Source organism: Dermacentor silvarum, chromosome 7 (assembly GCF_013339745.2).
Source record: "Dermacentor silvarum isolate Dsil-2018 chromosome 7, BIME_Dsil_1.4, whole genome shotgun sequence".
Classification (NCBI taxonomy): domain Eukaryota; kingdom Metazoa; phylum Arthropoda; class Arachnida; order Ixodida; family Ixodidae; genus Dermacentor; species Dermacentor silvarum.
In genome coordinates this window covers 4,556,177-4,569,582 of record NC_051160.1, presented here as the reverse complement: position 1 = coordinate 4,569,582, position 13,406 = coordinate 4,556,177, and the positions used below count along the sequence as shown (strand labels likewise).

General features: G+C 44.2%; 1 protein-coding gene across 2 annotated transcripts in view; it reads left to right on the top strand.

The window, feature by feature from the left end:
• Positions 1-13,115, top strand: part of LOC119457465 (serine/threonine-protein kinase PAK mbt) — a 74,291-nt gene extending 61,176 nt beyond the window's left edge. For both annotated transcript variants that reach the window (XM_037719032.2, XM_037719031.2), the window contains one exon: positions 2,751-13,115. In XM_037719032.2, coding sequence (XP_037574960.1) covers positions 2,751-2,912 — 162 coding nt within the window. In that variant the 3' untranslated portion in view covers positions 2,913-13,115. The remainder of the gene's footprint in view (positions 1-2,750) is intronic.
• Positions 13,116-13,406: the final 291 nt, after the last annotated feature.

The following is a 13,406-nucleotide window of genomic DNA, read 5'->3' as shown; positions in this document are numbered from 1 at the left end:
ACTGTTTTTTTTTTTTTTCTTCCAGGATGAATATTTGTGTCCTTTTACACTTTTGTTTTTCAATTGTGGCCACCATCTAGTGACAACTGCAGGCACGAAGCGCAGTCAACCACGGCGTGCAATTAGATTGGATTGGAGCAGACTTTATTTGTGCCAACCACGGCGTGCAAGATTTTCAGCTGCGTGCGCCACACGCAAATTTTGGACGCTGTGACCCATACCAATGCGTAGCATTCAGCACACACGCCGCTTCTTTTAACCACATAATTATGGCCCAAGCTTCTTGTGATAATTTGTTTATACCTAAGTACTTACTGACACGATACCATCCACCAGGAATGTTCTGGGAATTAGTGAAATATTTTTGCTGCTGAAACTAGCCTAGGCCTAGGTACTTTAAAGGGACACTAAAGTCAAATAAAAAGTCAAGCTAAAGTGAGAGAGCAATGCTCTAGAACATCTAAGGCGTCAATATAATCGCGAACAGAGCTTTAGTAATCGAGAAATTGAGGTAAATGCAGGACATGATAAGAGAATCCCCAGGGACATTCCGGTACTTACCCGATGACGAAGGCACTCCTCAAATAAAATGTCACTAGTACTCAACTACTCGTATTAAAAAGATTGTTTTGTTGGATTATAAGATGGAAGAAAATGCTACTTGTCTACTTCTATTAGATTCTTAGAAAAAAAATACCTTTTTGGCGTTACACTTCATAACGACGCGGGCGGTCAAATGGTTTCATTTTCGCTCGACTCTGCGCCGCGCTCGCTTTCGAGTTTCAGAAGTTTCGTTATCGCGTAGTTCTGCGCTCATGGAGGAAAAGCTTTTCCTTCCTCCATGACTGCGCTGGTGTTGCTGGCTCGCTAAACTCGCACTTGCATTTGCTAGCAGCTTGGGAGTCGCGACGGCACGTCCAGACGGTGACCAGCTTCATCGCCCGACGTCGCATTGCAGGAGTCCTCGCTGCTTTCGCGCACGGAAGAGCCGGTGTCGAAGCCGCCATCGTAGTAGGCAACGACGCCGGCAGCATGTCACGCTCATCGGAGCTTAAATCACTAAAATCGAGCCCAGCATCACGACCCAATGTGTCGTTGTCAGGGTCGTCAACTAGTTGGTCTGTTACGACGAGCGTCGACGATCCCCGTGTTCACAATTGGGCACGCGCTTTACCTTCCGCTATGGTGGCTAGCCACCATACTTCCGCTTTCGCACTGCCGTCGGCTCTGTCTTGGCTCTGTTTCTGGCCGCACGTTTGCGCTTTCCGTAAAAAAAAGCTGTAGTGCCGTCTGTGGGCGCCGTTTTACTTACTCACTGGCAGCACAACGTCACGATATGGCCATGACGTCACCACTCCTCGCTCGGGCGCGCAATTTGAATTGTGTTAGAGGTACACGGACGCTTCAAACGCAATTTTCTCTTAATATAAGTCTTCTTGGCACGAAACAAGCGTTTCGAGGTTTCTGGTATCGTACTTTAACAGTCCACGTTGAAATATTTGCCTTTAGTGTCCCTTTAAAACCCCGAATTAACGGAAGTCGCAATTTAACAATTTTACACTGCAAGTACAATACAGTAAAAGCTCGTTAATTCGAATTTCGCGGGGACGCCCAATGAGTTCGAATTAAACCGAAATTCGAACTAACGAAATTCATTGAAAAAACAGCAGGAATTGAGACCGGGTTGTTGGAAAATCACTCAAAATATTTACTTGCGAAAATAATCCGTGATCACTGTCTGTTTCTCTTCTTTGAATGCGATCGCCATAGCCTTGTTTTCCAACGCGCGAACGTGGCAGAAAGCATCCTCTGCGTCTTCCTCGAAGCTGAAGAATAGACGCGCGACACGCATAGCCTCCATTAGTTCCAAAGCTGAGGGCCGCGTGGGTGCATCACCCTCTTCGTCATCCGCACCTACAACGACGACGGGCGCTTCTCCACCAGTCACCTGCGCGATGATATCATCGTCGGTGATTGTGCCGCAGACCGCTGCACAGCGATCTGCATCGACGTAGTCGTCGAAGGTCACGTCCTCCAGCGCATCCCGCAATCTGGCAGGAATGACCACGGCCTCGCGCTCGTCGGGCTCGCAAGCTGTGCCCTCATTGGTCAGACAAAAGCCACTGTGGCGGAAGCAATTGGCAACAGTTGTTGCCGTGACCTGATCCCAGGCCCGCACCAACATATGCAAGGCCGTGAGCAGCGGCACCGAACGACTTCGTAGCTCTGACGTACACGAGGCCTAGCGACTGAATGTGCGGCACACAAAGGACACGAAGACTACGCAGACACGTCCGGTACGAACCACCACACGATGCGAAGAGCGAGCGCAATGACGACAGTGACGCCGCTGCGCTCGCGCCATCTATCGTTGAGCCTTGAAAGCTTGCGGCGGCAGTATAAAATACCACCACGCAGCGGCGCGCAGTTCGAATTATCGATAGAGGAGCCGATGCGCGCGTGAACTAACGAGTTGGTTAACCCATAGACGCCTATATATTGTGGCCGGACCATGACCATCAGTTCGAATTAACCCGAAAGTTCGAATTAATGAGGTGCGAATTAACGAGCTTTCACTGTATTGGTATATTGAGGTTTGACTGTAAATTAACTGGAATGCTTCAACACTTGCCAGCATTTTTTTCTAGGGTTTACAGGGTTGGCACCTTCGCTTACTGAAAATAATTTCCCTGTGAGAAAAGTTATTTCAGTTCTCCCCATGGCTTCATTTTGACCTCCTTGCCCACCAGGTGTCCCCCCGGCTGCAGGGCTTCCTGGAGAAAATGCTGGTGCGGGACCCGGCACAGCGGGCCACGGCCTTTGAGCTGCTGCAGCACCCGTTCTTGAGGCAGGCGGGTCCTCCAAGCCTCCTTGTGCCACTAATGCGCAGCTTCAGGCACAGCCCCTGCTGATGATGCCAGTGCAAGGCGAGCCTAGGTTGAGCCGTGGCCGTCAGCACATACAGCGCAGGGGCCGTGTTTGAGTTGGCGCTTATTTCATGTTGAAAACAGTTTCACATGCATTCCCATAGTTCTCTATGTTTTCCGTATCATCTGCACTTAACTTGCATATTCCATATTGATTCCACTTCATTTCTGTAAAGTGAGTGCAATGCGTAAACCAAGGAGTTATTGCCATATAGCTCATATGGAAATCATATGGATTCTTCATTGATTTTGCATTTTTGTGAATGATAATGTGAAGTCTGTGTCAATTGTGCATCATTTCTATTAAAAAAAAGGCAGGATGTAGAAAATATAGAGAATTATTGCACTATAAGTGATAGGAAAGTTACGTGCGTGCTGTATGCATTTCTCAGGTTTTGCAAGAAAAAGAGTATGATCCGGAAGACATAAGGAAGTATTGAAATGCTTATGAAATGAGTCACTAAGCTCCCGTGTTCCACGTTATCACGTGCTGAATTAGCACAGCTGTCTGACATTTCTGGGGATTGAGAGTGGCTCTATTTTTCACCTTCCTTACTCTTATAACAAAGGCAGTCTTCCGGTAGAGAGGCAAGGTGCCGCCGTGGCAGCAGTTTTGCTGTTGCAAACATGTGGTGCTTCATCTGCATACATGAAAGTATAAGACGAAATCAGGTGGTCATACGAGAGCCAAAGGCTCGGGTAAATTTATGTATTCATTTATGGGACAAGGCAAGGGGTCCCTGTGATTGTTCTGAAAGCAGTGCTTTTGCTCATGATTGCCCTGATCTGTGGAGGAATTGCGAAGACCCATTGTCAGTTACATTGTAAAGAGTGCTGCAGCAGATGCACCTCACATTGGAGGGTCATGTCACATGATCTCAAGGTCAAGGTGGTGGACAGTGTGTGGTGGATGAGAGTGGCTATGTGGACTTGGTAGTTGATCCTCACAAGTTATTGCTGCATGCATACAAGGACACAGGCACAGAAATTAATATCGGCATCTAATGTTTTCATGGTGTGGAATCTTGGAAAAAGCTGAATATTTCCACAGCCTCGGTATTAGGCTTTCTCATCTTTTTCCTACTCTGTAACTGTGAGAGAAATAATTCATTTAATCACTACTATTATTTTTAAACATGGTGTTGTGTAGTTTTGCTGTCTGCAGGCACAAATTGTCAGGAAATATTACTTTTTGTGGAAGCCACAACCTGTAAACTTTCGATACCTACCAAAATGGGACAACACATGGTACTATGTGTTCTCTCAACGTTATGCGTCCATGTCTTTGTTGCTTGGGCTGCAACAATTTTACGAGTATGGTGGGCTGTTGTGCATGTGGGCATGACAACAAAGAGCTTCAAGTGTGTTTGGAACAATGAAAAAGGGGTTAAAGCCACGGAGATTTGGCAGTGGCTGGGTTTGATGATAGGTAACTGCGTTTGTGGCGAGCACCCTCAAAAGCTTTTTGTTGGACAAGATTCGCAAGGAGATGCCCTTTAATGCCAGACGCAATTCCACGCATTTCGTGAAAAGTGTGAACTCTTTAGGAATATGGGGAGTGTATCGCACTAAATTGAGAACATTGCACTTGATGATGCAAGGTATTGCTTTCTCCACCCACTTGTAATTTTGGGTTTGCATCGGTATGTACATTGCACTCCTTTCAAACAATTGCAGGGAACCGCTACTTGGCTGTAGTTTGTTTTGTTGCAAGTGCATTGTTGCTGAAATACTCGCACAGTTCTACCCACAGATTTATTTTGTTTGAAAGTTCTCTCCATTCCGCAGAACAGTATGTTGACATGCGGTTGAAATGGCAACGGAAGTCGCAAAGGTGCTAGTGGCTGAAGCGAGTCGTCAGTGGTGTCAACACTGCCCGAGATTTTTCTGGTAGAGAAACCACACAGCCAGGGTCCATTACAATCGCGCTTTTGCAAAGAGTTGCGGTAGTTCGCGAAGTACTAATCATCTCTCTAGAAATCCATCAAATTTTCTTAGCCAGTTATTATTACTGTTAAATGATACCAGGAACCATGACGTTACCATTTTACGGTTCCACTTCCAATAGTAGTTGAGAGTTTTAGTAGCCAGCTGGTGTAGACAGACCATTGTGTGAGCTTTTGTGTAACGTGCACAATTTTTCTCATTTTTCATAATTGTTGTGTAACGTCCCTTAGAAAGTTTCGGAGGTGCTGCCGCCTATTTGATTTCATGCTGTGGCTAATCAGTGCAGTTTTTAGACACGAGTTGCTAGGTGGCTGAAGTGTTTGGGCTCGTAATAGTACCTGTTCCTAACAAGCTTCAGCATTTTTTAACTATAGTTTTGCTTTTAATGCAGATAGTAAGTTTTTTTAGTGGCTCTCATTTCAATATATTATGGGAAAATCAGCCTTTATAATTGACGTCAGTAAAAAAAATTTTGGTTGGTTACGCTCATGGTAATCCTTCAAGGGCTGCCTCAAGGAAAGCTGTAACGTGTTCATTTGAGAAACAGGTTTGCAATCTTTGCAAGCGTTTATTATTTTATCTTTGTGTGCTCTCATAGAACTTTCCTGTAGTGTTTTGTAGTTTTCTCATTTTACGAGGCCATGTGGCTGCAGTTATTTAAACGAGTACTTGCAAGAACAACAGTGTAGTGATAGTTGATTGTAGTTTGGTTTCTAGTAATATTGTTAGTGGTAGCTAGAAGTTAAACGAGATGATAGCATTTTCATGCTGGTGGTCACTTCAGCCCCCCCCCCCCCCCCTCTTTTATGAGCTGCCCTTTCTTTACTACTGTAGACTTGCTCAGGTTAACACCAATCACATATGACGAACTTCATAAGCAGCAGATATGTAAACATTAACTTATCAACCATTTTAAGGAAACATGTCTTAGCTTGTGTAAATATGGTAGTTTGCATGGGAAAAGGGGTGCCAGAGACAAAAATAAAGTAAAGATATATGGTTATGATCATTTTTTGAAACAATTGATGTGTCACTGTTTTGCAAAAAAAGAGCATTTGTGAGAAAAGCTATGACTTACATGTGAGAGAGACCACTTCGGAATTGTGAATTGTGTATATGGATCCTGCTTGTGTGTGTTCTAGCAATAATACATCAAATGTTGTAAGCCATCGATAAGGAATGGCCTGTTCGTTGGATTCGAAATGAAAGTAAATGTAGTGCGGCCACATTTCTCTGGCTGTTCTACAGATTCATTTTAGATGCTGCTCTCGATGGCACTCCAGGCAGTTTTACTTGGGCAAGACACATTTAGAATTTCTTCATATTATTTGAACTCGAATCATCTTATTTGTAATCTAAAATCTGTAGCTGTACTTCATCTCAACAAATATGTGCAATGCAGCGAAAGTCACATCAGCAACCAAAACAGAGAACCCCAAAAAGTTCTACTCTATTTTCCATTACTGATCGCCCTCTGCAAGACACAGACTGAACAGACGCTTCACAGAACAATTAGTAGCACACAGTGGGCAAGCCCCTCCTCTCTTTGCTGTAAAATGCAGCCAGCTCTCCGTGCTGCAAAGCTTGAAATTGGGCTAGTTGGTGAAATTCCATCTTTTCTTGGGTTAGCATTGGGAAACAACTTGAACAAGGACGAACACAAATCTACGAGACTCAACACATGAAGTGTACATATGATTTGCACTTCACATGTTTAGTCTCGTACATTTCTGTTCATCTCTTTTCAAGTTGTTTCCCGATGCCTAGCGCAAGAAGAGATGGAATCTCATTACTGATTGGACTGATGATGCAAACCCTAGTCTTTGCTGCACTGTGCATATTTGGTGAGGGGGAGTGTTGTTTCATGATCAATCACAGCGACAACTTGCATGTAATGATGGCAATTTCATGAGGTGTGTGTTGGTTTGTTGTGGGCTGTCAGTGCTTTGTTGTGATTTTTACTGGGCAACCATCCGTGGTGCCCTAGAGACTATAGAGCAGCAGTTTTACCATTAAGATTCCAAACACTGGGTAGAAACCCTGCATTGCACTGTCAGCTTCCAAGGCGTTTGGCAGACTATACAGATACTACAGTCGACGTCCGATTTCCCGGACCCTCAAGGGACCGCGAAAACGTCCGGAAAATCGGGCAGTCCGGAAAAACGAATGCACGTGAAAACGCACCTTTTTGGTAGGTATTTTTCGCTGACGGAGAGGGTCACGGCCGGAGTACAAGATTCTCATTGCTATTCAGCCAATGCATCGTTTAGGTGGCTCTGAAAAGAGCCGTCTAAAAAAAAAGGAAAAAAGAAATACAACGTGGCTGGCGCTACCTCATAGGTCAGCACTTGGGCGCAAAGAAGTCGCTTATTTTCTTTTGCACGGTCCGCTTGCCCGCGATCATGTCTGGCTCAATTTCAGTCAACGTCATGTTGCCGCTGTACACCGATGACAGTGTCATCAGTGCTCGCGTCAACTCCGAGCTCGTTGGCTGTGTAGGAGCTGGCTCTTCGTTCTCGGTGTCGGAGTCGTCGGAATCCTCCGTAACTTGACGAATGATTTCGTCATCGGTCAACTCCGCACATAGCTCGAGGTCTTTGTCAATGTCGGCAAAGCCCTCAAAGGTTATCCCGGCTGGAATCGACACGCCGGCAGCGCGCAGATCGTCGAAGGCAACGTCCGCGGATGGCAGTTCGTCAGTTCGTCCACGGAGGGCAGTTCGCGGATGGCAGTTCGTTCGAAGGAGCGGACGAAGACGAAGGAGCAGTCAGTGCCATCGCTGTAAACGGCGAATCCGCTCGACGAAAAGCGCAGCACGAAACAGCTAGGAACTCGATGGATGCTGAAGGTCGGGAAACGTGATCACTGAAGATAGCGCGCAGCAGCAAACGATCAACCGCAGACACGACCGCAGAGCTGGCAGAGCTGACAAAACAACACGCGAACGAACACAGTGAGGTTTGGCTTGGCTAAGCTACGGCTGGCAACGGATTGACACGTGCGGTTTCGAGGTTACGGCAGCCGCGGCGCGGTGCGGCGGTGCTGCTGGCCACACCTGCGATGCGAGTATGGTGGGTTCGAGGATATGAAAACAGCCAAAATGGCGGCGTCGGTGGTGACTTTCGGTCGGCGGTTAACAGTAAAAAGTCCGGGAAATCGGATGGCGAAAGCTATAAGCGTCCGGAATTTCGGACTTTTTAATGCATTGACTCTATGGGGAACTTGACAGTGCCACAGATGAGTCCGGGAAATCAGGCATGTCCGGAATTTCGGGCGTCCGGGAAATCGGACGTCGACTGTATACGCAATCAGGACGAAGCATTAATGCCATGCAGTTTTTGCCAAAGGTTTCCAAGCTGCTCTGCGAATGACAAAAGCACTTGATGGCCCCTGTCTGCGTCTGTGTGCCGCACCTTGCAGTTTGAAGTTCAGGAGAGTGAGAAGCACCACCCTAACTTACTCTGAGCCTCTGGGACAACAAAAGTTCTTCAGGTTCATTTTGTTCATCCTGTTGAGCATGCTGAACAAAATGAACTTGATTCACCCTGCTCACTTTACCATCATTTTGTAGTTCTAGAGAGTCCACAGACTGAGGCCCAACTGCAAATCTGGTCACGCGCAGAGTAGCTTAGAAAATTTTGGTAAGGACTGTATGTGTTCATCCATCTGAGCAGTTTGAATGAGGCTAGGGGGATGCTGCCTTTAGTTGCAGTTATCTCTGCAACTAAGTCATGTCTTGGCACAGAACAAAAGCCAAAAAACATTGAGAGCGCTGTCTATCGGTACCACTTAATGTTTTTAGTGTCTCTTTACTCTGACCATGTGGGATTGTTCATGGTGGTGTGCTGGGTGTAGGGTACAGATTCATGTGCATGTCAGCAATCAAAAAATACTGCAATAACATTTAGTGAAGTGAGCTTTTTGTTCCAGTAATCACAAATGTTTGTATCAATGGGTGCGTAGAAGCATAGAGCATTCACATCGTAGCATTTCGGGTATGTAATGGAAGATATGCAGTAAATGCTTGTGCTTATGCAAATAACTTCAGCTTGCAAAAATGTCATTTAGAGTGTTTCTGGTAGTACTGGTATTTAGCGTATTAGCATATTGATAGCGAGGTTGCTCTGTGTAAGGTGAAAAACCCTAGATGACAGCTTCTGGCTGCTAATACTGCTTGTAACTAACGTAGTTACTGTAGTTGCAATAGCGAAAAACATCTAATTATTCACTTTTAGCTTTATCAATTTGCTTGCCTCTGAATTCACTTAAGTGCTCTACACTTGCTGTTGTTTGCAGAGCAAGATTCCTAGCAGTCCTATCTCATGACCTTTTGTGTGTTGCATTCTTTGCACGCTGCAAACGATTGTTTGTTTTTCTGGTGCCATAGGCTTGTAGTGTGAACTATCAGACTTGTTCTGCTTTGCGAGGAAGATGACCGTAGCTAATTAAGAAGTGTCATGCTCAATCTAGGCAGTGAATATGACGATCAGTACAATCCTTCGCTTGGTGCACGGTGAATCTTCACCTGACATTATCTAGAGTGTACCTGGCCTCGTGTGTGTGCGCACATACGGGCATTTTGACCAACATCTATGCGTACCGCGTAATTGTTATGTTGAGGAAGTGATGCTGACGTTGGCGAGGAAGTGATTCACAAAGCCTGGCATGAGCTGCCATTTGAGATAAGCGTGTTGTATTACCTGGGACTCTAGGAGCAGCTGTTGTAGTCGGTCCAGTGAGGTGTCGAGTTGTGAGTCTAGGTTGCGTCATGGAGAACTTTTTCTTCTGCTTCTGTGTCTTCCACAGATACCATATTTGCACGAATGTAACATGAGGAGCAATTTTTGTGATACAGAAAATTAACATGATGTTAAGAAAAGATTGTAGTAGGAAGTATATGGATTGAAGATGGAATAGAACTACACATGGAATTATAATGTGTAATGCAACCTTAAATGTCAGCTTCTCATGGAACAATTCAGCATAGCCAATTAATGAGTGATTCTCTTCAACACCACCCATTTGGGACCACCTGCTTGTTAGGGGCTAGCATGTGCTAATGAGCCGTGCACATTGCAGTGATGGGTTGCCCGTTGTGCTGTAATTTTCAAACAGGAGTATAGGGCCGTGTTGCAGCCCAGGTAGTGCTGGAAACAGGGTCCACATTGTCTGATAATGAACCACTATTTCCCAACATAGAGCCAGTAGTGCCCAATATAGGGCCAATTTGGCCCAATGTTTGACATACAGTGGCACTGCTCCCTGTGCTTGGGCTGTTGTAGCTGCATTTGCATGGAGACCTTGCAGTTGCACAGTGCATTAGTACACTACTGCTGTTGAACTTTGTTGCACCATCTCTTTGTAATGTGACACCTGCCCCATTCCATGCACAAGTGGTTGTTCATACAGTCGGCCAAAAAACTTTACTATGAGATATGGGATTTGTGAAAAAGCTGAATTCTCATGTAGCCCGGACACAGAGCTTTGACTTTCAAAATTCATTGTGTAGTAGCCTTCGCGCTTATACAATGATGAATTAAGTTAGATGCCTCAGCAGAGTAGAAATTCCCATTTGTTATATAACCGGTCTCCTGTAAACTCTTATGGCAGACCGTACTTCCCTTGGAGGTCTAGAATTGGGATTTTTCATGAAGCTTAATGTGACAAGCAACCATGGTTAAGCTTATCACACCTTGAGGTGCGAAATTGTGCCTGTTAGTTGAAGTAACCTATGTTTGAAGCATGGTGTTAAATATGTAACGGGAGCTGGGCTTCTTGACCTCATAGCTTCAAATCATTTTAGATTCGTGCACATATAGTATCTCAGCCATTCAGGGGCTACAGAGGTGGTAGTGTCATTTCCAGTCTTAGTATGAGTGGACGTGGTAACATTGTAGTCAACTGGTTCTGAAGAGCAAGCTTTTTGTTTTTTCTCCCAAATACTTAGGCAGAAGCTCCTGTGCTTTTGCTTGCGATCTTGGAGATTTAATAAACGTAAGTGCCTTGTGGCCTCCTTGGTTAACAGAAAAATGAGATGTTGAGAGGCAGGGTGTGTAAAAAGTGTATTGTGAATTGGAAGTTGATTGAATGATCGAGAGCTAGTTATATTGAGAAGGTGCACATAAATTTGTTTGGTGGTTTTCTTAGAGAGTGGCACATATATCAGCAAGATTCAGCCTGTTAAGTTTAAGGCAGAAGTATTTGCACGAATCAAGTGCAAGTTTCAATAGATTCAAGTGCAGCTGTTAGGCACAGAGGTGCTTGTTTTAGAGTTATAGTTATACCGTGTATACAGAGTTCTAATCACTTATTGTCAATAAAAGCGCAGGAATTTCTTTTTTCTATTTGTCGACAAAGTTCTAAAAGGCTTGAGCGTTTTCATAGCCTCCTCTATATTTACAATGCCTGCCCAGTTCAGCAATGCATGGGAGCCAGTACATACACCACTTTTGCCAGGCACTGCTGCTACTTCGTGCCTGTTCCTTAGTTTCCTCATGCGATGAAAGAAAGTTGACGTGACCCTAATCATGGCTCGCGAACTGTTACCAACTACTGGGAAAGTGGTGCCCCCTGAGCAACCCCTGGTTTTTTAGTCTCTGCACAGGCATTAAAGAAATACAGGAGACTATGGCCTTTTGTTAAGGAACTTGTCACTATTGTTCCTGAGGCGATTAGATTATTTAATTTACGAGGGAGTGTTCAGATGACTACCTATGCATATTTGTACATAGAACTGGTTGGCAGCAGTAGTGGTTAGGTCGGTGCCCATTTTTACATTGCTCCTCCATATCGTTTTAAGAGGCCCTACACGGGATCTGGTACCTTGCCTCATTTTCATGCTGTTGTGTTAAGAGTGATGCCTTCGAGGTTGTTGCAAATGGTCACATGTTTTTTTTTTTTTTTTTTCCAATGACATCATTTCTGTTTAAATGAACAAATATACTTGTACCTTTCATCATGCCTTCTGTTCTCTCCCTTTTCTTTTTTTTAATTGCATGTTTTTATGTTTCGAAAACCATTATGGATATATTTTGACACATGTACTACTTGAAAAATGTGCTGTGAATGTTTTTGAAATGCTGTTTTGGGGATCCCAGAAGTAGGTGTCACTGAGAGAGCCGGGTATTTTTTTTTTTTTTTTTGTGTGTGTCTATCTGTCTGTGTTTATAGGCTGTACTGAAGCTGCCTTGCGATATTATTAGTTGGGCGTAATACATTCCAGAGGTGCTGTAGGGCAGTGGGAAGTTGTCAACCTGTTGAGCAACAAGTGAGCCCTTCCGCGCTGTGCTTTTACTGTTAATGTTGTGCCTCCGTGCTATGTTTGTGTTCCGTTATTTTTAATATCTCTCTCTCCGCCTCCAACTCATTCCTTGAGGTTTGTTGTGCAAAGAAAGTGGGGAAGAGGTGTTTCCGATACATCGAGATATTGACCTCACGTATACATAAATATATATGTATATATATATTCAGATGCCTGTTTTATAAACCAACCGTTACTACACTTGTCATTTTTAAGATGTTACAGCACGGTGCTGGCAGAAGAGCACAGCATGTAGGCATCAGATTTTACTTGTACTTATCAACAGTCCCTCTTTAATTTTTTTCATAGGACAGCTTGTCACAGCATGGTGCAGGTTAATCGGCAGCTTTGCCTGAGTGTGCTTTTTCACATTTGGCTTTTGAATTCAGTGCCTGGGTGCACACTATAGCATTGGTAGAAAAACTGCTGTGCTGATAAGTGTGTTGTATACAACCTATTGCAAAAAAAGCTAAAGGCCAGTTAGTTGTTGGCAATGGCTAGCCGGCATTTACTTTTTGGCAATAGGGCATGCAACCTACGAGCATTGTGTGCCGATCTTCTACTAAGGCACAAGTGTTTTAATGACTTATAGAGCCTTGTGAATAACTTTTGTTTTCTCTTGCAAGTTTTCACTGCTAAGGTTCGAGTTAGAAGAAAAGATATTCAAGATGTACACTTCTTGTCTTGTTGCCAATGATTTCAACTACCGATGCCTGAGAAATGGATTGTGCTCTCTCCTATAATTGTGTATATGGGCTTATGAAACACTGATCGAAGAGAGAGGCGTATGTGCATGACCTTGCTCTTTTAAGCACTTGAATATTCAATGACCTGTAAATACTTATTCCTCATGTACATTAAAGCTATCTTTCCTACAAAGAATTTTCTGCTGTTTGTATTAAGTAGCAGTAAAAATAAATAAATCGACTTCTACCAATGATCATTTCACTCTTCATTTTTTAGGAATTATCTTCTGTTGAGTCATCTTATAATTTATTGCAAAAAATTATTTATTGTCTCTCTGTATCAGTGTGTGCGTTACTGGTGGTTCATCTTTTTAAGTACATGAGTACCTTAAGTACCAAAAGCACGTCGTGACTGATGTATTAGAAAAATTTCAGAATAGGGCACTTCCACTTGTTTATTCAAAGTATGCCAGGTATGAAAATGTTACACCACTCCGTATGCAAGCATATGTGGCTGCTCTGGCCAGCCAGCGAAAGACAACCCGC